The 27,460-nt window shown below is 46.9% G+C and overlaps 1 protein-coding gene across 1 annotated transcript in view; it reads right to left on the bottom strand.

Moving 5' to 3' along the window:
• The window catches only part of LOC135394862 (cadherin-related tumor suppressor-like), a 121,652-nt gene that overhangs the window by 17,838 nt on the left and 76,354 nt on the right, over positions 1–27,460 (bottom strand). Inside the window, exons 2-6 of the mRNA XM_064625893.1 lie at positions 11,356–11,661; positions 10,442–10,675; positions 6,193–6,394; positions 5,004–6,101; positions 41–221 (exon numbers count right to left, since the gene is read on the bottom strand). Coding sequence (XP_064481963.1) covers positions 41–221; positions 5,004–6,101; positions 6,193–6,394; positions 10,442–10,675; positions 11,356–11,661 — 2,021 coding nt within the window. The remainder of the gene's footprint in view (positions 1–40; positions 222–5,003; positions 6,102–6,192; positions 6,395–10,441; positions 10,676–11,355; positions 11,662–27,460) is intronic.

Here is a 27,460-nt window from a genome sequence, read left to right as displayed (position 1 = left end):
GCACTACGAATAAAAATGAACTCGAAATGGCAATACGTACTTTACAAGCCCATTGTTGCCGGTGTCAGCATCCGTGGCCGCAATCTGTACGACGGGATAGTTGGGAGGCTGGTTCTCCGGAACTGAAGTGACATAACGCGCACGGTCGAATCTCGGAGAGTTATCGTTGACGTCACTCACAGTCACAGACACGGTGCCAGAGCCTGTTTGTCTTGGTGTCCCTAAAAGTGATAAAAAAGTGGGGGGGAAACAATGAAGTCACGGCGCAGTCGTCTGCGCATCGTACTTGTCGAAGTAAGCATCAGAAAAGAACAACAGCCTAGTTACTACAGCTTATAGCTTACTAGCTTACTTAACAGCTTACTATTAGTCTTATGTTACGGCCTCTTGTTTACAGTCCGTGCAGGGGTTGGACCACGTTAGAATCTCGTCGTAGTATAGCAAATCTCAGATTCTTTTATGATATTTATTATGGTACCATCGCTATTTCGCGTGATCTTTATTTAATACCCCCAACTTAATTTTCGATCGACTAGATCACGAATGTAAAATTGAACCATATCGTTTTCGCACCTCTGTGTTTCAAAATTCATTTTTTTGTTCGCTCAATACCACATTGGAACAGCCTTCCACGTGACCTTTTCCTCTCAAACTCGGGTACTCTGTTTACACAAAAAAATTGTTTCTTTCTTTTCGCGGTAACGGCTCACACTTTGGTTAGATTTTGTACTTATCAAATCCGTGTCACTGATGTGTTATCACGCTATACATTCTTTTGGCTCAATGCGTACTATGTGTTACTGTATTTTGTTATTACTGCATGTCGTGTACTGCACTCTCCCCTACGTAATTCCACTGATGTGGAGCAGTAGGGTATGATTGATAAATAAATGAATAAACAGGGAGCGCTTGCACAACGCCACCTAGATACACAAGGCCTGCTTCTTGGCTCCTCTCCCTCACGCGGACATATAAAGTCAGAATTCGTCTGCTACTGCCGCGATTCCCCGGTTCTGCGAATTCAAGAACTCACAAATGATTGCACCTAACTTCGAACCTGCACACTTAAATCTGCAGAAAAAATGTGCAACACGGTTTTGAGAAAGATATTGGACTGTTTTGCGCTTCATTTTGAAGTTTTTTTGTTTTTGTTTTTCATTTAGTACGCGGGGACGTTCAATCACCACTCGCAGACGACAACGGTTCGTCTCCATGGCTGCGACTGTTGAAAGCACTTTCGTGATTGGCTACAGCCATTGAAAACACGATCCTGATTGGCTGACTCTTAGTTGTTACGTCACGTCGACGAGTGAGCAGGCTTTCTGTATCCAGGTGGTGTTGGCTTGAACCCACGCTGAAGAGCGGCGTCTTCGGTAACTTTGGGCGGGCGCTACTATCCTCTATGCTACCTGTGCGTAAAGCAACTGGTAACGCTACGACCGGACACTGAGAAATGTCCTCAACGTACGTGCAAGCGGGCCCACAGGTGCATACATTGGCGTGTCTACGGTATTCATCATCAAGTGGATAGTGTCGACCTCACTGGGATATCGGTCGCAAATTGACATTTTCAGCTTCGCCTCGCAGATGTCGGCTCGATATTGGCAGAAAAATGCGACATCTAGCCAACACTGCCAACTTGTGACGGATATCATGTTGAAGTTGGCGATGTCGGCTCGGTGTTGACCAGAAGAAGCGACATCTAGCCGACACTGCCGACTTATTTTGGATGTCGGTCGGAAGTTGGCATTGTCGGCTACATGTCGCTTGTGTGTGCTAGCGTGAAGCCAACATTGCCAACTTCAAAGTGATATCGGCGGCAAGTTGGCATTGTCGGCTACATGTCGCTTCTTCTGGTCAACACCGAGCCGACATCGCCAACTTCACCATGATATCCGTCGCAAGTTGGCAATGTTGGCTAGATGTCGCATTTTTCTGCCAACATCGAGCCGACATTGCCAACTTCTGTGGTATATCGGTTACAAGTTGGCAGTGTCGGGGATATGTTGGGCCGACATGCCCAACTTGCTGCCTACATCGGCCCGATGTCGTGTGCTGCCTGGGCATTGCTGCAAGTGTAGCAAAGAGGCGAGATGATGATGGTGGTGGTGGTAGATAAAGAGGTGGGACACCCAAAGCGCATTTCGTCTATCTTTACCAATAACACGCCACGCGTACTGCCCAACGTTTTCCTTAGTTACTGTCCCCGTTGCCCAATTGAAGCTCTGCTTGTGTCATCATTGTAGCAGGTGATGGCTAAGAGAGACATCAATTGTAATAGAGCTAGCGTCAGACGTGAGAGAACGCAAAACGCGAACGCCACTGAACTAACATTGGAGAATAAAGAAAAGACGTGAAATCCCATATCGCTAGTTCCTGTCCTTGTGTAAATGACGAACACAACGCCTCAATCTGTACCTCAATAATAGGCAGTTTTATAGAGTAAAAGGTGTTCATGATGAAGGTTCCGAAAACATGATACAGCCAATAGTCCTATATTCCTTCGAAGCGGCTGACATCACGTGGCTAATCTTTGACCTTGCTGCTCATTTACAGTATTCGATTTCGTAAAGACTGCGTCCAATCTAGCAAAAACTCCTTCTTACTGCATGTCTTTGAACGCTATTCGCTGCGAGATCGGCCTATAGGGGGCGACACCGTCACCTTTCTAGTGTGAACAACACGCCGGCCGATGTTCGGAGTCGATGGCTCTTTTCCGTAATTCACCGGAATATCACTTGTGCTGCGATGGTACGATACTGTTCGATTCCCCAATGCTCCATCTACTGCCCTGAACGTGGAAAATAAACGGCTAAAAGCAGACGAAGAGAGGAAGCTACCCACACTACGGTAGTTCATCGTTTCTCCGCAGCGCTCCGACACCGTTCGATCTCGGGCGAATACATAAAGGCGCTGTATTCCGAAACACGTGAGAGATAGCTTTCCTGTTCCTTCTCCTTTGCACTGCACTACTTTTCTTTTTCGCAACACCGCATCGACACCAAACTATAAAATTTACACGTCACTTATCGTAAAGAAGCCTAACAACACGGACGCGCAATATACTGACCTAAAGTGCTCAACTATGTACCTAATACCTGATACTGCCTTGTCGCATAGTGTTTATTACGAGCAAAACACCCCCTTAGTGACACGTCCTGCTAGTTCCATATACAGCCACTGCAAAACGACAACCAACGCCAGGAGCGCCGATAGCGTTTTTCGGAAAAATACAAAATCCTTTCTATCCATACTTCTTTCCATACAGACGTGAGCGGCTTAAATATGGCAACAGAAAACAGGCCGCCGAGGCGCTTTATTTTTCTCGAACCTAATCTCTGGTCTTGGAAACGGACATAATGCGGTGATTTCTAGGCAAGACGTGATTCTGTTATCGCGCTGCTAATTGATGCCAATGGAATTCAGTCAAAGGAAACGCGCCTTCGTATCACCTTATACCTCAGTAATGCGCCTACGTCAACGGACGACAACGTAGCATGGGAGGTGACATAGACCTCTACTTCAATCCGTGACTTATGCGAAAAAGTGGCCATGCATTTTTGCGCCGTATGTATTGAAGATATTAATGAGGATCGCCCGTATGCTGAGCTGCTGAAGAATGCGGTTCTGATGTCGCACCCATTACAGCGAAAGCAACATATGGGCGACATGAAGACGACGTGCAGCGTCTCGTTTTCTTTCGGAAATTTCCTAGAAAATGTGGGAATCGACTTTTTTTTTTTACATCGTACTGGTAACACTGTGCGATGTTGCCGGGGAAGTTAGAGCTGCCTGACTCGACTATTATTATGCCATTTTGCGCTCGCAATGTGTAGTTTTCATACGGGATTTCTGCGTTCCTTTTTTTTCTTTTTCTTTCCTGGAAGCAACTCGACGAAACTGCTTGGTTTGCAGAAACATTATAAGTCGAAGGGGATGCTGGAGCAAGAACGTCGGAATTTAGCAGGAAAGCTCTACACGTTTATCTGTTTTCAGCCGCTTTTGTGCTGATTTAAAATGTAGCAAACAGCACACACAAAAATTTGAAGTGTGAACTGAAGTGTGAATCTTAAATCAACCATTGCCTCAACGTTCCATGAGCACCCGTTTCCAGGATTGACTCTCATCTTCCTCCTCTTCCTCATCATCATCCCCCCTTCCCTTATCTTCCCCCTTCGGGTGGAGTTGTGTTTCAGTATGTAGATCAGAGTTGGAGTGCGTGTAAAGGAGCCCACTTCCGTAGGTAGGTTCCTTACTTGATGACAACACACACACACACTTGCGCACATGCTAAATCTCGAATTTTCTACTCCCAACACAACTATTAGCTTTAAGTTTGTGCTGATACGGCAGATGTGGCTACAATGTGGCGCTCCGCACTTGGAGCCATTGTAGCAGAAAGACACCGTAGCACAGAAGCCTCGCTCAGTGGTACTTCGAACGCGATTCACAGAAAATAAACACTCTGTTCACGAAGAGAGCAAAAAACAAAGCTGTATTTGATGTAGCATTCTCACTCTAATGGCATCTTCATCTGGCCAGTCGAAGATACCATAAGACCCAAAGAAGACGCTACAAGATCGTTAGAACGCTAATAAAAGAAAACGAGCAACCACGACGTACTCTATACTAGAGACCTGGACAGCTGGCGACCCCCTATGGGAGAGACGGGTCACGGGTTAGTTACGTTAGTGACCGCTGCAAGTGCCACATAGCATTATTGGGGAGAGGGAATCACCCTTGCCACCGCCTTTAGTCTGCTACGCAGGGATACACAGGCTGTTGCTAAGCACGCGCTATTATCTCTCTTATACTGCTTCGTCGTTGTCAACACAGCCTACCATACATCGCCGCGGTTTCGACAAGTCACGTGGTAACGAATAGTGCGAGCTAGCGCCAAATCCCATAGCCAAGCGGCAATTGCCAGAACTACTACCCCGGTGCTGGGAGCATTGCGGATGTCCAGGTCTCTAGTATAGTAGTAGGTCATGCGAGCAACTCACCAGAATCCATAGCCAAGATAGTGAGCACGTATTCCGACTGCTTCTCTCTATCCAGCGCTTTGATCACAGACAGTTGCCCACTCGTAGCGTTGATACGGAACGCCGACTTATCACCATCCTTGATAAGATAGTGAAGGTTGCCTCTCGGCAAGAGATCGGCGTCGTACGCACTCATGGTCACAATCGCCGCGGGGACGCGGTCCGAGTTCTCCACCACGTTCACTTCGTACGGGGAATCCAGAAACACCGGTGCATTATCGTTCACGTCCGTAAGCGTGATGGTCACGGTGGCCGTATCGTACCTCACATCGTTCCCGGAGTCCTCCGCTTGAACGGTCACAACGTAACGATTCTTTCGCTCGTAATCCAGGTTCTTTCGTACACGCACAATCCCGGTATCCTCACCGATAACGAAGTCGTGATTCGGATCACCGGCGATGATCGAATATCTCACTTGTCCGGATGAACCCTCATCCTGGTCAGTCGCCGAGATCTGCAGCACGCTAAGCCCGATACTGGCGTTTTCCGACACAGACGCACTATACTGGCGTGGATCGAACACAGGACTGTTGTCGTTTTCGTCCAAGACGTTTACTACAATGTCCACGGACGCTGAGCGCGTAGGATAACCTCTGTCCTTTGCGATAACACGGACCTCGTAGCCCGACTTCACTTCACGGTCCAAAATACCCTTCACTCGAAGCAGCCCATCCACGGGCCCTAAGACGAACTTGTTGTCGGCTTTGGGTGCTAGGCTGTACTCGATGTAACTGTTACGACCTTCGTCCCTGTCCACTGCTTTCACGGCCATGACAATAGTGTTCATTGGTACGTTCTCCTGAACAGAAGTGACGTTTGGAGTGACGAATTCCGGTGACATGTCATTGACGTCTTTGAGTATTATGGTCACTTGAACAGTGCTGGAAAGACGCTGGTCTACTATGGCCGCTTGGTCTGTAGCGCTCACAACAAGGCTGTAGAAGGATTTTGTTTCACGATCCAGAGACTTGGTTGTGAAGATAGTTCCGTTGGCGGAGATGGCGAACTGCTGGTCAGCATCCCCTTCCACGATTTTGTAGATGATTCTGCCGTTGTCACCTGGAAATGAAGCAACGTTTTGCGAGTTAGATGCTTAGAAGAGACGCTGTGGTACATCGTGGTTTTTTCAATGCAGCCGAAGCCTACTTACCAGAGTCCAAATCTGTTGCGCTTACGCGTACGATGCTCGAACCGATAGTGACATTTTCGAAGACTTCGTCGCTGTAGCTCATTGGGTCGAACAGAGGAGCGTTATCGTTCAGGTCCAAGACGTTGATGTAGACGGTGACAGTGCTTGAAAGACTTGGGGTTCCCGAGTCTTGTGCTTGTACCACGAATACGTAATGCTGGTACTGAAATGGAAACGATACGTCCGTGAGTAAGACGGCTTGATGCGGATGATTTTCAGACTGATCTAAAGCGATCGTCGCACCAGTCGCGGTCGATTCCGAAACTATGGTGCCGTTTTACTCGTCGTTCATCACGACAATAGCGCCGAAAATCCGACACGAATTAGTGGAGTTGTTGCTGTGCAATTTGACGTAATGCATGGCAAGAGCGCACGACGGATGTTGAGAGTATACCGGAATTCCCTCTCTGGCAACTGATGAAACTGAGGAAAACGTCACTCAGGCAAGGCCAATCAGTGAGCGCCTTTTGGCGCGGACAAGTCCAACCCACGACCTATTAGATCACAGCGACCATGTCATAATCGGCAAACCCAATGGGGAGCCCGTCCGCACGATCCGTGAGATCTACATCATGATTGGACGATGGAAATTTGAATTTTGAACACGTAGAAGCGGACATACACGACTACCGTAGCAGAAGACAGCAAGAGCTCCTATGAAAACGCGTAGGATGATGATGATGATCAACTTTAGAAAGAAGCATCCCTCGTGGGACATCCACCGTTTGTACAAAAATACTAAAGTAAACTAAAGTATAGAGTACTGTAGAAATTCGGGAAGCAATAACCGGGCCAATGAGCAGCGCCACCGCTAGACACCAATACCCTTGTCATGCGGGCAGTTTTAACCGCGGTTACGCTTAACCGCCGTAACCCGAACAAACCGCGGCTATCTTGAACCATGGTTTGTTGTTGTCACACGGCAGTTTGTGATATGTTAGCAGTGACCGCACGATTGTGACACAAGCACCAGGTACATTGTGATTACGCTCTGCATAGAACGAAAAGAAAAGGGCATAATGGTAAGTAAAAAGTTTAACAATCATTAAATACACGGTACGCGCATGATTATTTGCGGGAAATGTTATTACACGCGTATTGACGTCGGAAAATCGGAATCGCGAAATCGATGTTGCCAAGCTCAGTTTGCCATAACCGCGGTTAGCGGCATAACCTGCGTTCGGTCGGCCGTGTGACTGCGGCGAATACGGCGTGTGACTGCGGTGACTGCGCCGTAAACACGGTTAGCGCTGCCCGTGTGACAAGGATATAAGGTAAGCGAAAGTCGACGCATTTACCGAGGACCTTTGATTCTTCACGAACTCGTAACAGACGACTCCGGAGATAATCGCCTGGCGCTGCGCTCCTATTCGTGTGTCTGGCTTACGTCATCGTGCTGTCACTATTGATGGGGCTTCCTTAGTTGCAGAATGTGTGCGAATCTTTAAAAACTCGTTTATTTAATATGTAAGCCGTTTTTTGGAACAGAAATTCGGCCAAATGGACTGTAAAGCTGTGACGAACGTTACCGTTTCCGGATGCTGTACTCCCTTTAAATTTCTGCAGGTAATCTTGTCGTATTATTGTCGTTTTCTCGTGGCCCAGCTGATGTTTAGGGACATGAACCGTTGTTGTTGTTACGAAGAACACAGTTGTTACAATGCGATATGGTCTGGTGGAATGTTCTCTGCTGGAGGTCTGTTAAAATGCGTCCAACACAAAAAGAGCACACACAAAGAAAGAAAGAAGAGAGGCGTCAGGATTTCTCGAGATGTCAGACACTGCACGTGGGACATCCTGGTAACTTGCCCACCAATGTTACATCGCAGTTTTCGCAAGCTACCAACCTGAACCCTACTAAGAACATGTCCTTCAGAAGCAGAAAACAGAAAAAAAAAGAGCGAAACCACTGATATTTCACCAGCCTACAAGCGACGTCAGAAGACAAAAACTCTTCTGCTATTTTTTCAATGTCTGAGAATGCAGTCTATCTACAGTCCAATCAGACTGCGAAATACCTCCTACTTAATACTACTTCTGTTTCCTTCTCCTTTTATTGCACGAGACGGATTGCCTTTTTTTTTCTTTCTTTCTTACGTGATACTCATTTATATACGCTCACTTTAAGCCGGCATGTAATATATGGCTCTGTAATAAGGATATTCTCCATTCCTGCAGTTGGTCCGAAAGCGACATAGAGGAGCAAGGTGTACGAGGGCGAGGGTACAAAATGGATCAAGGAGGAGAGCGGCTGGAAGATGTTATTCAGCGAACATGATTATCCAAGCTTCATCCGTGGGCTAGTAATCAAGCGGGCACTCCCGAAAGCGAAGGCTACCCGAAGAGCCTATGATATAGTGATACCGGAGGGACGGTACTGGGACATGCTTACATATGCAGAGGTGCGGTCACACCTAGTGAGGCTGTATGCGCCCCCAGGGAGCGTAATGGGAGGAAGAATTGCATTGTGCAGGATGTGAGCCCCCTGAGAGAGGAGGACTATTGGTGATCATTATCGTTCCTCCTGGCAGAATGAAGGAGTGCGGGATGCATACGGGTTATCAGACGAGAAGGAAGCAGGATAACACATGGACAAGAACGCGATTTCTGTCGAGGGTAAACCAGCTATTGGCTGCAGATACTTCAGGGGCTGTGTGAGGAATTTGCGAGAGAGGCCTGAATGGATAGAAAGCCACGAGTGGTTGAGGTGCGAGGGGTTTGGGATGCAGGTCAGTATGGTGGAGTTTTGCGTCGTCGTGTTAAGGTCCAGTTGGTTTGAAAGAAAGATATTCACGACACTGAGCTCAAGATCTCGGGTTCGATACTGGTCGAGTACGGTAGAAATGTGGGGGAGGTGGACGTAGCCTCTAACACCGTGTGTCGGGTGTCTCCAGCTCATGTTCGCAGGCCTATACCCTACGGCACAAAACACCTATACGGTCTATACCGTCCTATACCGTCGCCACAAAAATATAGGCTGACTCACCTTGCGTGTAAATCTACTCCCAATTATAATATTTTATTACATAAAGGACAGGAAGCGATACTAACGTTGCGGTCGTTGCATTAATGGCATTAGAAGGGGAGTGTCTATCTATGAGCCTATCGAATGCCTTCGTTTCCTTCTTCGTTATCCTTGCTTCCCTCTCAGGCATGTGTAATATCTAATAAGCATTTCAGGTTGACCTTCCCACGCAAAAAACGCCCATTCATTCGCTCTCGATCAAAGCGTAAGCACTCTCTACTCGGTGTTTTCAGCGACACGATCTCGTATCAACGCAGTCGCTCCGAGGAGCAATCTGAGGCATCGTGAGCATCCCACGATCGACAGGAAATATATACTCGTATTGCACAGCATTGCACTTCACGCATGCGCGAAAGGGCTTGGCACGTGCAACCGGAACGCCCACCGGGTCGGGAGCGACGTCATCAGGAACGAGTGCGCCACGCAAATTAGAGAAAGAGCTGCGTAAAAATATCACACCGCCTTCCATTGCTACGCTGGTGTTAGGGCTTCCGCGATGTACTTCTAGACAGCAAGTGTTTTTACACCTTTCAGGTGTAAATGCTTTGGCCAATGCCACACACCTTCGTGGTGCGAGTTTCACGCCAAAGAGAAGGGGGTGAGAAGGGTGAAAAAATGATGTATTCTAAATTGATGATATGATTCGAAATGATGTATAAAATCTAAATGATGTATTCGAAAAACACGATTTCAAAGGTCATATTCTACAGAAAACAGCCATTCATGGGGGGTGCATTCCATTCAAAACACTGTTTCAGATGGGTATTTTGGAAACATCATTTTTAACACCGGTATTACATCCTTTAGTAGAGGCTGAGGAATAATAAAAAAAAATGTATTTACAAGAACACCACTCTTAGACGCTGAAAGATGTAGAAATGTCACGGTGTAGCTTCCGGTTGTGGTTGCCCCGCCCTACGTTACCGCCCTTAGGTGTTTACCGCGATTGAAGGTGACCTGAAGAAGTGCAGCCTACTGCACGAAAGTCTTGTTTTTATGTATATAGTAAACAGTTGATGCTCTTAACCGTCTTTGTTATTTGTGACTTAAAAAGGAAGATTTTGCAGTCGTTTTTTTTTTTTTTCAACATTATCTACCTTGACCTAAGACAACAGGCGCATACCACAAGAAGGAAACAACTTCGAGAGTACGTGGACATGAAAAGAGGAAGACATCACATCTTACTTGTTCGTAGTCCAGATGGGACGTTAACGTGAAGACACCCGTCTGTGGATTCAACGAGAACACATCGTTGGCCCAATCACTAAGCACTGAGTAGGAGACCTGACGGTTGAGGCCCAAGTCCGCGTCCTTCGCCGATACGACGCCGACTTGCGCCCCACGCTGGGTGTCTTCCCACAGGTCGAAGGAATAAACTTGCTCACTGAATACTGGTAGGTTGTCGTTAGTGTCGATCACCTGTTTGGGACAGAATGAGGGTCAGTGACGTTTTAATGATATTGTCCAACTTTGGAGAGCACCTGTTTCATCCAGCCCAACATTTTATGCAACATTAACTACACCCTCTTGTTCCTGTGAGGCACGTTACAAAAACAGGCTTTTTTTCTTTTAAATTCTTCGATACAAAATGTCCAATGCCTGACACCAGCGGGAAGCTCTCCCATATCTTATCACGTGAAGTTGTACTTTGTATTAGAATCTACACTGCTTTTTTTTTTTTTCTCTCTCTCTCTCTCTCTTTGTAATGTTGCGGTTTCGCGGCATCAAAAGACGCGCGCGGGTCACATGAGTGACGTCAAGAGCAGGAAGTTAACTTTTGTGTTCAATATTGGGAGCTTTCTGTACATCCAGTGTCCGCTTGCAGGGACGTTGAGGAAACTTCCCAGTGCCGTCATCAGTAGCTTTGGGGCGCGTTGAGGACAGTACCGTGTGCCCGAACCACAACCCAAGCTATTGAGGACACCACTGTTCGTCCAAGCGGTCCCATGACTCTATTCACAGTAGTAGGTCGTGAGTACGACATCGGCTTGGTTACATGTCTAGCAGTTAGGGCTAGGACTGTCCCAGATGCTCCTTACTCCATGCAAGAGCTGGGGATACGTAACATCTCGTGACTGGACGCTTGCACCTTTACTCACATCAATGGTAATGGGAGCTTCAGCAGCCTGAATGCCATCTGTGGCTGTCACCGTGAATTTGTGTTGCGCTTTGGTCTCCCTGTCAAGAGGTTCCATGAGCACGATGACACCACGTTGAGGATCAATCTGGAACCGCGACTCTTCAGCAGCTAGGCTGAACTTGACGCCACCTTCCAGATCAGGGTCTTCAGCACGAATGGTAGTAACCGTAGCACCCGTCGGGGTGTCTTCAGACATGGAGATGAGGAAGGGCGTGTTCAGAAAGCGAGGAGGACTGTCGTTGCGGTCCAGGACAGTAACCGTCACCTATGGAGGTAAAATATAAAATACGTTGAGAAAACTGCCCGAAACTATGACAATGTCAATGTCTGACAAAAGAAATGCTAATAAGTGGAGAATGAATGGCAGCACTGGTAGCTTTTTGTCTTGGGCTGCCACCAACTCTGATGGAAACGGAAATAAAGGGGGAAATTATTAAGCGAAAACGACGTTATTACTTATTTGCTTTTTTTCCTTGTGTGTTTAAATCATGTTTCTCCAATGCCTTAAGCTATATATGAACTAGGTCATTTGAAATTTGAGTAATTCGAAGGTTTACGTCGCGAGATAATTATGATAATGAGCGACGCCATAATGCTCTCAGTGATGACTGTGGTCTCGCACACAGCACCCCGTACTTGACGTTACTCACGAAAAACGATAGGTCTAAGTCATGAAGTCTCATGCCATCAAGTTGAAGCCGGCATGGTTCGAAGACCCGGGCTTGAGACCATTAATGACGATAGTTTAAGATGACTTTCGAAAAAAAGGAAAAGACGGTGATGGTGATTTGACTTAAAAAAAAGAAAAAGGGGGGGGGGGTGAGTCGCGACGAAGTCGAAGTGGCTACTCCAGGACGCTTACACACAGAAAATACTAACAGATGAACGAGTTAAAGTGGTGGAGTTCAACATGTAGTTCAAAAGTTTCAACCAAGTGAGCGTAAAACGTAGGGATCGGTGGGGGCACACACAGCACACACCCAGCAAGTCATAGAAAAAAAAAAAGAAAGATCTCTTGAGCTCTTCGAGCACCCAAATAAGAAATGTGAAATAATGTACGAATCTTTCTTGGCACCGTAAAGGTTCTTCGTGGGTTCTTTAAACGTTCTTCGAACGAATACCGCTTGAAAAAACAAAACAAAAAAACGCCCTTATAAAACAAAATGACAGAGCGTATACTCCCCAATGCTTTGCTTGTGCTTTCCGTTTTTGCAAATAGTCACTCATCTCTAGTTCACAAATTTCCAAATAATTGTAACGTTGTAGCAGCTCACTCAATGGGACATTGAAGGATGAACACAACATAGATTTGTGTAGTTTTCCTTTCTTTTCTGAATAACGCGTCCTGGAGTAGCCAGTTCCGAGTGGCTCGAGTGGCTCTCAATTTTTTTTTTCTTTTACAAATCAAGCAATCAACAGAACACTTACGCGCCCACATTAACATTTATTTAAATAATGGTGGTTGATGAAAATAATGATCCCTCCACTGATGCCTTTTCATCAACTGCCATTATTTAATTGATGTTGTATGGGTGAAATTGATGTATGGGTTGGATCAAGTGTATAGACGCCAGGTATGGTATGTCGTACACTGCATCGTATATCTCTCGTGAAATATTAACGCGCTATCCACGTCTTATTCCACTGTGGCTTCGTTAAATGCAATTAACTTCGTGGACAATTCAAGCATGTTCTACTTCCACCTTTCAATAGAATCGCCACGATATCAGCATCTATATCTTTCTACGACAGACAGCCTACAAATTATATAACGGTCCTTATAATTACGATCAGCGCTCTAAATCAGCATCTTAGACAGTCATTACTTAGGTCTCCAATTAAAAATCAGCATCGTAAATAAGTAGATCACCCATCGCGAATTGAGCAACGGTATAAGACGGGCAAATGGCAGCCGTCGAACGCCTGAAGCGCGCCGTATGAATATTCATGACGCGACAACCCGACACCCTTTCAGGGAAGGCACCGACATGCGTGTGACAATTATGGCAGTCTGAGAGAAACTGGTTGCGCAAGTAAGCACGGTTCCAGTGATAGTGAGACCCCCTGGAACTACGCACGAACACCAGTTCGCGGGATAAATGGACCAAGATGCATCGAAATATCAAGCTATAAAATTGCTCCCATTGTTCTTGTGCGCGGGTGTTTCTTGCGATAAAGGCGACAAGAACACGATTATTTTCTGTCGTTCTCCTTTTAGCTTCGCTTTTCAGTGCTGGACTAGGGAATTAACACGAATTAGACATTATTTTCAACTAACTATGCTTTAGACATCACAAATTAGAGAAAATAGGACGGAAAGCGTAAATTAGAACCAGTCCGAAATGTATCCAATACCCACAAGTCATGGCACATTATTTCGGGAAGATTGGAAGCAATTTTATTGTTCGCACTTTTATTTTCGGTTCATGCGTACATATACATACATGCTTTCAGACCGACCGACCGACAGACAGAATCCATGATGATGATGTGAACAAAAATGTGAACCTCTTCATCACAAAGCTCCAAAAGCTCCTCAAAAAAAAAAAAAAAAAAAGGTGCCGAGGATGTCTTTTACGAATTAAGCTTAGGCAAACAATTCGTTCCCGAAGCACGACACATGTATGCCGAACCAGACTACTGTTTCAGGAGCACAAAAGCAAGTGAACAAAAGCCACTCTCTTCAAACACAATTTTGTACGTGGCGTTTCCTTGATACAATTAAAAGAGGAAACGATCGTACAACTATTAAGCTTCGTTGAAGGCAAGGCTACCGTGCAGGGCTGAGTTAGAGCATTTTCTCCATCTGTCTCTGTCTGTCTTGAAGGAACCTGGCTGTTTTTGTCTCATCACACGGGTGACTGTTGCGTGATAGCCAAGTTGTTCCTGTGCGCGGCGAACGATTTGAGTGCTTCTTTTTTCTTTGCGTTGTTTCATTCTGAAGCAGGATGGCGGGTCGTTTCTCTGCGGAGGGCGATATGCGACTTTCATTGTTTGTATAGCTCAGGAAGCCAGGGTACAACGACACCAGGCAGCAGCTCGTTTGCTTTGAAGAGGAGGGTTTGGGAGGAGTTGAGGCAAGTGCCCGAGAGGTTCGAAAATGGTTTATTGTAGTGTGGTACGTGGTGTCTATAGATACGAGGTGCCCGCAGTTTAACTGTTCCCGCTTAGCTGTTCAGGTGTTACGGCTGACATCCACTGCGAGTGACTAATTTATCTGTAAATCATATCTCATCGAAGGAACACTCGTATACGTGTAGAAACGGCGAAGAGATTTCGTAATTGTCCCCCACACAGAAATTTAGAAATTGTCCCACACACTCTGTAGGACACCACCAGGTACAACAGCCAGTTGGGAAGCAGGCACTGCGTAAAAGACGCACGTTCTAAACCACCGTGACTACTTATTCGCCAGTTATTTCTTAAGTAGAAAAAAAAATAAACAAGTAGAAGAACCGCAGGTAAAGCCAACGACTGTTGTAGAAACCAACAGCTCGAGATTTTTCTTCCCACACGGAGAACCATGACCATAGAGCCACCGACCCGCAAGTGTTGGATCATCGTTCATGGCTTCCACAATGCCAAACACCGTGAAAGTTGTGAAACTCCAGAAACATGTACTTTGATGCCAAAAAAATGCACAGCCCAATGACACGAAAGCGTTGCGAGTGTGGAACAGCGTGTATTTCCTCACAGAGGGTAATATCGCCCAACATGCGTGGTTGCCCTGTCGCTTCCTGCAAGGCTACGGATAATGTTCACTACGGTTGCCGGGGGTAGAGTCAAGCTTATTTAGTGGCTCTTGGCGGAAGAAGTCTATAGAGCTACAGAGGCTGTCCCTCACAGCTACGAGGCTGACGACGTAGCTCGTGGCAATTCTTTGCACCATCTATTTCATTTATTTATTTTTTCCACCCGAAGCCTGGATGCTGAAGTCAAAAATCCTCTAGAACAACTTCCTCTTTTAACAACGAGCCTTCCCTCTACCACACACACACACACACACACACACACGGCGAGAGGCGTGGACTTCCAGATGTCAGTAACGGCCACAAAAACGAAGCAAGGCGAGGCTTTCAAGGGCCCTGCCCTCGGTACACATTACGCACCTGGCTTAAACACACCAAACTGTGTGACTTTCGCACCAAAAAGAACGACCCAGAGGCGCCTTATGCAAGCAGACGAAAGTCAACATCACACGCCCGGAGGCAAGACTTTCACTGGGCAAATACATGTATGCCCAGTAGTTCTCAAAAGCTAACGCTCCTCGTGAGGTCAAACTCTCATTCCTCCTCCGAATTCCTCAAATGGAGAGGTAATACGAAACTACAAATGTTGTCCGCAGCGTTAATCTCCTTAGACGACCGCAACTCTGACGTCTCCTCGCGCTCGTGCTTCCAGTATGACAGACAGACCAAACCTTGGATGAGTCGAAACTGATATTTTAAGTAATAACCGGGTTGTTGCGAAGAGATGTTCGCAGCAGTCGATGTGTATAACCTGGTTCTGAACAAAAATCAACGAAAGAAAAGGGAGAAAAGTACCTATATATAATCATAGGTACTGTACTACTCAAGCTGTCAAGCAGTGACGGTAAGGAAGCCCAGCTGTCGTCAGTCCGACTATCGGTGCTGAAGAGAAAGCACGCGCATTGATGATGTTGATGTTGATGTTGGAGAAAAAAATAATATGGAGATATTGATTACTAAGCGGGGGCAAATGTGTTTGTCCGGGTTTCCGTAAGTGAGGGGTTGACAGCACACAAGCGTGATGCTTTAGCAATGGGGACAACAGTATATAGTTGAAGCAGAAGGATGCATTATCACATATCTAATAACACGATCATGGGTGGTAGGACATTTTTTGTTCTGTGAGATGGGACTTCGCTATACGCATACCTCTCCACAAGGGGAGTCGAAATGAAAGTGAAGACGTAGAGAGGTCCGGGTGGTTCCTGTTGATGTTCCCTGCCTTGTGACAATATGGTACGTTTTTGGAGCGCGTAAACAACAACGATGAATGAATGAATAGTGGTGACGGCATGGGGTGCTTCTCCGCAGTAGTCACAGGACCCTATCCCACTTCAAAGAGGTTGTTATGAGAGGATGAATTAAAGGGGAGCAAAGGAGATGGCATGTCGGGAAATTTAGAGTTCTTGGAGGAGTCCTGTAGCTTGAAGGAAACCAAAGAGGGAGAGAAGCAGCGCTGGAGTGCTCCATTGGGCCAATGGCTTTGGGCGAACTGAATGATCTTGGTCCAGGGGCTCAAGAAGGCGTCTAGCCACTTGTCGTTTGCACGTGTATACTGGTCGCAGACCTCGATGATGTGGTGAATCTTAGCTGAGGTATGGCAACCTGAGTTGGTAAAGCTGAGCACAGCGTCACGTTATTGTCGCACAGCTTATACCGGAACACAGGGCAGAAGGCGATGTTGAGTCGTAGGCGACATGAAGCTGCGAGGGCAGCCACCTGACATCCTGAATGATAATGTCAGGTCCACTGCATAGAGCAGTGATCACTGAGTGATGCCATGGCACCATTGGTGGCCTGCCAAGGGCGACGCCAACGCAGACGAATGGAAAGCCTATTCCCGTTGGACAGTATGATGGGTACGGTGTTGCCGTTACGGTAGGTCGAAGAACCCGTCAAATCTGCGACGCCATTACCTTGAACTCCAATGTGACCCGGGACCCACTGTCACACACTGGTAAAAAACCGGGACATATTCGTAAAAACCAGTGTCCCTTTTCCGTCAGGGTCTAGAGCACCCCCACCCCGTTGAGGAGTTGGTAAAGAAATGCAGAAAACTTCCTGTTTCTGAGACTATAAGGGTAGTTGCAGGAGTGAGTGGTAGACGGTCGGCCCTTCGGCTAGGACCAGGGACGGATCTAGGGGGATCCGGATGTCCTGACTCCCTCGAGCTCTGTCGTTACATAGAGTTTCACGTGACCTTGGTAGTGTTACAGCATGCTGTCCAAGGCAAGAACCCCCCCCCCCCCGGCCCCGCCCCTTTCAGAAAAATCCAGGATCCGCCTCTGGCCAGGACCTTGTTGTTATTTTCTGTTCATTCGGTGGTCCTCATACTCCTGGCCTCGTAAAGGACTATAGGTACAAGACGCGAGCATCAGGACGAGGAGGACAGTCTCGCATCATACCACGTGTGCCTGAAACCCGTCAAATCCTGGACGCCGAACTACCAACCAGTCACACGAACCACAGCGTACAAGAAACACATTCGGGGTCTTCTAACTTGTCGCAGATTGCCAGGTATCCAATTCTGTCTCATGCTTCACGCTGTCCCTCTAGTAGCCACACAAGAAGTCAGCCAGAGACACGACAGCTACGCTCGTTGGCCGCAATAAGACCAACAAAAGGCGAGACAGGTATTAAAACGAGAGACAGAAAAATCCTCTATGACAGAGGCAGCGTGAATGACAGCACGGCTGCCGTTAGCAGAATGGCGCCTGCTTCGTGGTTTCCAAAGCTCAGGGATCAAGTTCAAGACATCACCGTGACACAATAGAGTTTTGAGGACGCCGCGCGGATGTTCCGTGATGACCGTGAAAGTTGCACCGGCACGGTCACAGCCGGTCACGAATCGTGCAACGGGTGACGCAGTTGACAGAGACGCCCTCTTGCTAAGCCATGGCAGGGCATACGTCACGACGCTGATTACCGTGATGCCGGATTCGCCTGGACGTCGTTGGCTGTGCGAGGAAGCACTGCCGTCTGGAGTGTGGTTGGTTTTCGTGATGGTTTTTGTGCCAAGCATGAACTGTATGACTAAGTAGCCTCAGCGTATACGGGGTTCTCATGGTTGGGTTCCTGGGCGCGATGTGAAACGTCTTCTAAACTAATTGCCTCACACGTTGAAGTTCTCGTAAATGACTCCTCTTTTCTGGATACTAACTTCTTCGTGGCCCAGTCAAAGAACAGTATCCTGTTGGACATATCGGTTCCTGATATTTCGGTCGCTGGATCTACATTCTTGTCTACCTGTTTCATAAAGTGGGCGTTGTCTTGCTATTCCGATATTCCTTATTTCTTAATTTTCTTTATTTATTTATTTATTTCCGGAATAGCAAGCCGACGTCCCGTTTGGCTGACCTTTCCCCAGTTTTTTTTCTCTTCCTTTTCGTCCAATAAATATATCCCCCCCCCCCCCGATATGAACCGATACCGTAGTTCAGCAGTTAGTCATTCAATGCATGCTTTTCTTTGTTCATGACAGAGGCATAGAAGTACCAGCTCCCGTGGCATAGTGGTTAGGATGATCGCTTTCCACGCCGAGACTGGGAGGTGACACGGGCTCGAATCCTGTTACCGGCTGTGCTGTGTGAGGTTTTCCCCGGGTTTTCCCAAGACTTTCCAGGCGAATTTGTTGGATGATGATATGGTCAAGAAAACAAGTACGAATTCACAAACAGCTGTCGGAACAACCAGGTTCTTCGATGTATACAGTGCTGGATCGTACAGACTTAGAGACATGTACCTATACAGGTAACACAGTCGCCTGTTTGCAAGTCCGTACGGTACCTTTCGCTGCCAGCGTGTCACCCTGAGGAAGGAGCGCGTCGGAGCGTGTCCCGTAAACTGTTGTCCAGCACTGTACTGCCATTGGATGGTTGTAACCAGCGCGAAAGGAAAAGAAGCACAGGTTTCAAGTAGCGTTTGATGCTTTGTTCAACGCCACGAAGTTCATGCGAATGTAACCGTCAATAGATTCGAAGAATGACTTGTCATCTAGTCCTCACACATTCATCCTCGATTCACTACCCCGAAGGCATCCGTTATCGACAGGTCTATGGCAGACGGGCGACATGTGCTAATGATACGAAACGACCAGCAACGGCACGTCACTTGATGACACGTCAAGATGGCAGTCGTCGCTCAACGCGCGTATACGAGATAAGCGCTTTCCTTCAAACGCAATCTACCTCACACCGAAAACGCTCACGCAGGGAAACAGTGATCTACAGCTTCTCCCTCATTCCAACCATAGACAATTCACCATTCCATTTTTGCACCTGATAGCATGACACGCGGGGGACCACAAACAAATGGCTCTCACATTCCTCCTAGCCTCGAAGACCATTTCTTTAAACACTTGCCTCAGCAGCATGATATCTTTACCGCGAGTGAAACAGACAGTCCACTACGCGTTCTTTCGACTCAATCTTGCGAAATGAACGCAAAAGGAAAAGAAAATATGAAACGAAAAATAAGTTACGTGAAGGGAAAGAAAAGATGGAAGGAGGGGGACCTGCCTTTAATTTGCACAGACTTGTTCCTCTTTTTTTTTTCTTCTTTTTCCTGTTTCTTTAACAGGACGAGGTCAAGTCCTGGCCCGCCCCCAACCGCTGATGATTGATATAGTCTGCCCGGCCTATGCTTTCAGTAAGGCCGGTGCGTCCCAACATGGAAGTCGGGAACTGGAATGTGCCGCAGACCAGACCCTGTCTCGCAGGTCCTGGTGCAAGCAAGACATGCAGCGGCGGCGATTGCTTGTGAAAGACAAAACCCGAATGGGATCGTGGAGGAAATGGCGACAACCGACACCGGCTGTTTTGAGAAACAGTTCGTGCGTTCGCAGAAAGGATGTTATACACATGTGTTGAAAGGGGACCAAAGACAGAAGAGCGATGTGCTCTCTTGTGGTGTAGGGTGTGACAAAGATGGAGCTGAGGACGAGGTGTGAATTACGACGCGAGTAGAATGGGTTTTCAACGCTTTTGGGTGTGTTTTGCAGTGAGGGAGCTGGCACGTTTTGTGTCTTTGAGCTGCCAGAAAGTGATGTGTAGAAACACAGCTATGAACATCTTCCTCGGTACGTTTGCTGGGCGCGCAAGCAGATCGTGAGCTCTCCAATTCGTGTTATGTCCAGACAATTTACGTTTTCTTCCTTATATTTGCGTCGCCCAGCAACGTAGCCCGGTGGTCAAGTAGACTACATGGTTGCGGACCTAAAATGTGTTGGCAACGAGAATTAGCCGATGCGAGCTCCATCCAGGCACGACACAAACGCGTGAGCTTCCAACGCACAAGAAAAATGAATTGCAAATCATTCGGGAAAAAGGTGCCGACGCCAGGATTGGAACCTTGACCCTCCTGATTGCTACCGGAAGCCAGAAGCGTACAGGTTGCAGCTATCTGAATAAAATATGTGTCCATATATTTGTTTCCCTTGACACTTCTGCAAAGGAATATTCCGGTACAATTCGAGACAGCGTCGAGAACATCTGATGACGGCACCATAGGCCCCAAGGCACAATTACTAACACTGAGCAAAAAAAAAAACTAGGATGCAAGCAAGCTGGTGATAATCTGGGCACGGTGACATTCCTCGAGATTGACGGACGACAACGGACGCACACGAAGACATGTCCAGTTTGCTCCAGTTTGTGTCCACTGCTGTCCCTCAGTCTCAAAGGATATTACCGTGCCCACAATTACTAAATTTCTCCATATCATTCACATGTGACCTGAAGGCATCATCCTGTTCTGGCAGTTCAACACGTTGCTATACGTCGAATGATACCCTTTTATCATCCGGGCACTTCCGCTTGGCCCGAGCGTGAAGTGAACTTTCATCGCCTTCCGTCATCTCCTTGCGCACATCGGTGACCGGTCTACAACCGGTACGGAGCCGCTATACATTCCTCCAAATCTTTTCTCGTAATCACTGTTATTATTGTACTGTTCGCAGCCGGCCTGATATAGGGGCCCCCAATCTCTCCCTTGCCAGGACAAAAACCGCGTCACCCACCACACCTTTCCTGCAGGTGCATGATCCTTGGCAACGATAGTGTTCTTTTGTTTCAGGCCATACGACCAATGCCGGGTGTGGTTTGCTGGAAATGGGTAGAACAAAGCCCAGACCGCTCGCGCAGGAAAACTGGAGAGTTCATCTTGTGCGTTGAATGGCGCTATTAAGAAGCCACAGTGCTCCTGCATGCAAATCGGCTGCCGAGCTTGGTGGAACGTTTGAGTGCAGTGCGGTGCCCGGGTTCCTTGATGAGATAGGGTAAATTGTGGACGTGGTTGAGATCGTGAGAGGGTAATAAACTGGGGGGAGACGCCCCTTCTTGGGATGAGCTCTAGAGGCATAGATTGGTCTAAACGTGTATGAGTACACAGTAAATGCCTTTCCAACTTTCAGCGTGTCAAAGTGATATTTCTGTAAATGAACACCCTTCCCTATTCCGCATTGTCAATTGAAAGGTGTAATAACAGTGTATTAGAAGGGTATTAAGGGTAGAAAACAGAAGGGTAGAAGGGTAAAAGGGTAGAAAACACTCTCGTATGTGGTGCGGAACTTACACCACAAAGTCGTCGTCGTCATCTCAAGAAACTCGCCTATACGTCTTTAGTCCGGTCCAAGTTGGAATACGCATCTGCCATATGGGATCCATCCCAACTTTACTTATCACTATCACTTGAAGCGGTTCAAAACCGAGCTGCTAGATTCATTGTTGCTGATTTCTCGCGGAATTCTTCTGTATCATCCATCAAACAACAACTCAACCTTACCAGCCTGGATAAACGTCGGCTTGTTGCCAGGTTATTGCTCTTTCACCGATTCATCCATAATTTCCCATCTGATATCCCCCCGTTCTCCCGTTCCTCAGTTATCTTCCCCCGCTTTGATCACCGTTTCAAGGTCAACAGATTCGAGTGCCGCACAAATATCTACTCGAAGTCCTTCTTTTGCAAATCTGCTATTGACTGGAACAGTCTCCCTTCTCAGATAGCTGATATCACCGATCACTCGTTATTCCACAGGTCCCTTACTAATTAGCTTCCATACTCACGAGTGCGAACCACTGGTTGGTGTGTTACCTGCTTTTTATCTTCTGCTTGTGTGTGCCTCCACTAAACTTTTTTTTTCCTTATATTGATAGTTGTGCCTTCACGAAGTTGTTTGTTTGTATATATGTTGTTATCATTATTTGATTTTGCTTAGTCGATAGTTGCTGACTGTTTTCTTTCCCCACCCCCCATGTAATGCCTGCAAGGGCCTTTGGGGTATCATGAATAATAAATAAATAAATAAAGGTGTGTGCCATCGCACACTTGGAATGGTTCGATGATACCGAAGAAACCGAATGAAACCGAAGCTCACTCGCTGCACTGTAGTCACATCACAAGTGATGGAAGCTTGTATCACAGCGCTGAAAATGTGTTGCGATATATTCCGATTCCATTCTATTGATGTGATGTGATGTGATAAAGAAAAAAATGGGGATGTGAATTTCGACGAAGTCGAACTGGCTACCCCAGTACGCTTACACACAGAAAGTATAAATAGATGATGAGATGATGAGAAAACAAAGAGAAGAACAGAGATGATGACGGAGTTCACATGCAGTTCAAAAGTTTCGACCAAGTGAGTGTAAAATGTTGGAATCGCTGGGGGCACACACAGCACACATTCAACGAGTCATAAGCCCGGATGTATGTCGAAAATCTTCAAGTGCCCTCAGCGCATTGTCGGACGACGGAGGACCTAACAGTTTCGCGATGTCGAAGGCTCGGGAGTCCACACGAGAGAGGCCTGTCTCTAGTACCCTTCGAGCATCAACGATGACCAACCAATCATCAATCAACCATCCTATTGATGTATTTTGATTGTTTCGTATGTTTTGATCAATTTTCGAAACGTATCACATTCTTTCTCTCCTTCTACGACGATGTACGTGGCCCCATCAAGTCACCTATACGCTGTGCAGGTGGACCAGGAAAGGGTTCACCAAAGTCCACGCTCACAAGCAAAGTACCGGACACCAAACAGCTCCGTCTCTCCAAATTTCCCGCTGGAAGTTTTATCACTACCATATCCACAGGCAGCTCATGGAAGAGACAGCGCTTTGTTTCGGTACGGCGTCCGCACGCTGCATCGGTGCCTTCAAGCGTTGTTCTATGGCAGCCGGATGATTTACGCCAAAAAGGGAGCAACAAAAGAAAATGGCCGCGCACTTTTTCGATGATTTACGCTGCACCGGGAAGAGTCCTCTCACTGGCACTGCTGGAAACGTATGTGGGAGAAGGGAACAGCGAAAGTTGTCTCGATATGATGCATGCGTCTGCCGGTGCCATATAATATGCGAAGTTGGGGGGGGGGGGGCAATTTATAGACGCTATCTGATCGATGAATATAGATACGGTGCGCTTCTTTATTTCTTCTTCTTCTTCTTTTTTTTTTCCTGTCTTTCGAGGGATATATTACAGAGTTGATTGACTGTAAGGGAATGCTGTGAAGTTGCATGGTCTGAGAGCAACGGCGTGAGAGGATATACCTTGTCAATGCATTGATGCTGCTTTGGCGATGTCAGGAGACGGATGTCCACAAGGCCATCGGTAAGGGTTTGGTTACATACACTCAGAAGAAAAAAAAAGGTGAAGTAGTTACACCTTTTAGGAGGTAATAGCTGTCGCATATGTTGTGCCTAAAAGGTTGCAAAGTCCTACCTGCTTCCTATGAATGATAGGGTTACCGCTTCTGATTCGGTAAGCGAGGGAGGCGTACGACTTTTTGTAGCAATTTGGATATATGATAATTTCTTTTACCACCCTTTTACACCCTTTATCAGACGCTATGTTGACCTAGGTAGTAACTATAGAAGTTACCATCTTTTCACACCCTTTTTTTCCTAGAGTGTACGTGAGTACATCGTGAATATCGTTCGTTCTTCCAAGTTAGAATTCCGGTACCTGGCTGTGCTGAATGACATCATTGTCTTTCTTGATTTGTCGAGAATCAGAGGTGTACGCATTTTGTATCAATTAACACGCATACAAATTGGTACGAAAAGGCGTACACGTCCTATATTCAACAAATCAGCACAGGCGATGATATCATTGTAAACGAAAGTTTGTCCTTAGCGTGTTGTACAATGAATTTCTAACAGTATGTCGCTATTAGCGTTATAAATATACAGAAAAATGACAGGTAACTCATACCACCACATTGCTAAACCCCGAAACACACATTTTCCCATATGCACCCTCACGACAAAAAAAAAAAAAAAAAAAAGTGTTCAGCGAGAATAACAGGGTCCAACTTTTTTCCAAACCACCGCAATTCAGGAGACAATACAATCCGTCTTGCACACAAAAGATGTTCCTTTCATTACGAACGTGCAACGAACCAGTAAATAATCTCCCAGACACTATGCCATCTAACCAGCAACTAACCCCTCCTTGAGAAGGTGTAACCATCCTGTGGATAGAGCCCCCGAACGAAGAAAGGGTACTGCAATTAAAATGCCTCCCTGGGCAATTAAGCGTGAGACAACATTCTTCCCGGTGACACGGAAAGAGTAATTCACCCGTGGGCCATCCAGGGACCGGAACGGTTAGGCCCCGCCCCCTTTGAAGGCGGAGCCTCGTGTGTAGTTATAAGGGAAAACCAGGTATGCGCCAAGCACTTGATATTGCAAGTGCACGGGGGTGAGCTTGTGCAAGCCAATTAGAGTAAAAAGGCTGTCTGGTCCTGCCTTTTCTATATTTGCACTTTGTGCGTGAACGTCTCTTCATTTCATATGAGTGTGCGGGTTGCTCGGCGGTGACAACGACATCTGTAGAATGCAGTCATTCGGAAAGACGAATTAAAATATGGTTTCATGTGTGGACGGAAAATAACTGGTTTTTGTTGCGGTAAAAAAGGAACGTGGGAGCAATGTCGAGCTCGGAAGCGCACGAGGAAATATATGGCCACGTATGCCGATGTGGCTGTGATTAATGAACGTGATAAGAGCTATTATATGAAAAGAAACAGCGGATGCATATGACAACAACGTGGATGCTTCGTGTTTTAAGAGCTTGTGAAACTTCACGTAGTTCACACTGTGTGTCTCTTTAATGATGCCTTACGCAACAACGAAGAAGCGAAGCGGTGTCGTGGTCTTCGTCCCTCGAACTGAATGATGGCAGTTTAAGAAATGCTTTAGTCCCTGATTGAGAGCCGTATAGACAGTGCAGCATGAGATGACATTTCCTATAGTTTGGGTGCAGGACACAAAAAGCGATTTGACGCCCCAGACCCTCTTCTGTTTTTTTTTTTAATTCCATGTTAGTGCCGCGAAGCAACTGTGGCTATGAGCGGCGTACAGACGTGGACAGATGGAGAGAGGACAGCAGGAAGGAACGGGGGACAAAGGGAGGGGGGGTTAGTATGTGTCCTGGGCCGACTTCAGGGGGAACTGTGCCCACATTCGCCTGGAAAGTCTTCGGAAAACCCAGGGAAAACCTCAGAGAGCACAGCCCGTGACAGGGTTCGAACCCGTCTCACCTCCCAGTCTCGGCGTGAAAAAAGCGATCATCCTAACCACTATGCCACGGGAGGTGGCCGTCCCTCTTCTCAGTGATTGAAACAAAGTGTACTGTAAGGACATCGTAATGTTTAAATTGGGCAGCGTGTCTTGTCGAAGCAACTTGTCTTTGGCGTTCTGGCCTGTGACGGATCCATGGAAAAAACAGCGTGTCGAAATCAACGAACATCTGTACTTCCCAATCACGTCGATTTCCGAACGTATATACGCACGGCTGACCTTACTGGCCATAGTGACCATATTGACCCGTAGCACGAGTACTCAGACATGAACTTGGGCGAATAATATAAAATTTGCGAAACGTCACTGCTGTCTCACCAGCGTGCCAGTTGGTCCGTGTGTACTTTTCAGTGAAGTTACGTAGGGGAGTGACCTTTCCTTTTCTCTGCAAATGTCCAACCTTCCAATGCTTTCTCAAAAACGGACCGGGGTCTGCTCCACTATTCGTTATTCCATACCGCGTAATAAATGGTGGTGATGGTGGTGGTGTGGTAGTCCGCAACTCTCATGCAGGCAACGCCACGACTGACGCCGTCGGCAATATGCGTCCTGGGCCGACTTCTAAGGGGACTAGCTGTACCGACGTATGTCTGACAGCGTCTGCGACAAACCCAGAAAAAACCAAGACAGCATAGCCGGCACACCGGGATTCGAACCCGGGTACCTCCCAGTCTCGACGTGACGTGGCCATATCGCGCTAACCACTGAGCCACGCGAGCTGGTGTCGAACCCGGGTCACCTCCCAGTCTCGACATGGAATGTCATCATCGTAGCCACTGGGACAAGGGAGCTGGGAGCACGTGATAAATGCATCGCAAGCTCCAGCGCGACGGCCAATCGAAACGCTTTTCACGTGCGACCGCGTAACATTCGGAGCACGCCGACGTCGAAAATAAGATAACAAGCATATATGCACAGTTCAGCATCGTGCCCCAGCTAACAAACGCAACGAAAAAGCATCAAAGGTACCACGGAGCATTCAACTTCGAATTCTACAATTTTCGTCGTTTTCTTTCTACGATGATCCTCTGGGACATATGAATTCCCTACGCTTGCTCCTTGTGAACGTCTCGACAGCTATAATACATCGTCACTGTCGTCATCATTCTTGTAAAACGCCAACACACACACACACAGACACAATCATTGCGTTTTCTGCCGTCGACTTTTCCCTCCTTTTCTTCCCCGCCGTTTTTACCAATACTATACATCAGGGTCGCCCCCAAGGCATACAATTGCTTGTGTACCATCGAAGACACCGCAGGAATCGAACGTGCTCGAGACCCACAGGTCACAAGAAGGGTCGGTCGGCGTCGTTTCGTTCTCTCCGTGAGTTTCGTAAAAATTTCACCGACAGTCAGTCGGACGCCTCTCCACGGCCCTCTGTGACTTTTTTTTATTTCGTTCTTTCCCTGTCTCGAACTATTTTTTATCTCGAGATCCGATCTGGAAGAGAAAAAAAAAAAAAAAAAAACTGTTCCAGCGGCTCAGTTGGGTTCTTCTCGGTCGACTGTGCAAGGTGTGTTTAGCGCACCTGACAACCCCCATTCTGGATTCTTCAAGGTCAAAGTACAGGGGGGTGGGTTGAGATATGATTATTATTATTGTTGTTGTTACTGTCGCTATTCCTTTTTCGCTTTATCTCAATTATCAGATATTTTCTTTACGATTTTGTTGTTTGTTCTTGTTGTTGTTGTTGTTGTTGTTGTGATGTAACGTTGTATTGAAAGTTCGA

The sequence above is a fragment of the Ornithodoros turicata genome, chromosome 5 (assembly GCF_037126465.1).
Source record: "Ornithodoros turicata isolate Travis chromosome 5, ASM3712646v1, whole genome shotgun sequence".
NCBI classification, from domain to species: domain Eukaryota; kingdom Metazoa; phylum Arthropoda; class Arachnida; order Ixodida; family Argasidae; genus Ornithodoros; species Ornithodoros turicata.
The sequence above is the reverse complement of the archived record's forward strand: the minus strand, read 5'-3'. Positions and strand labels throughout refer to the sequence as shown.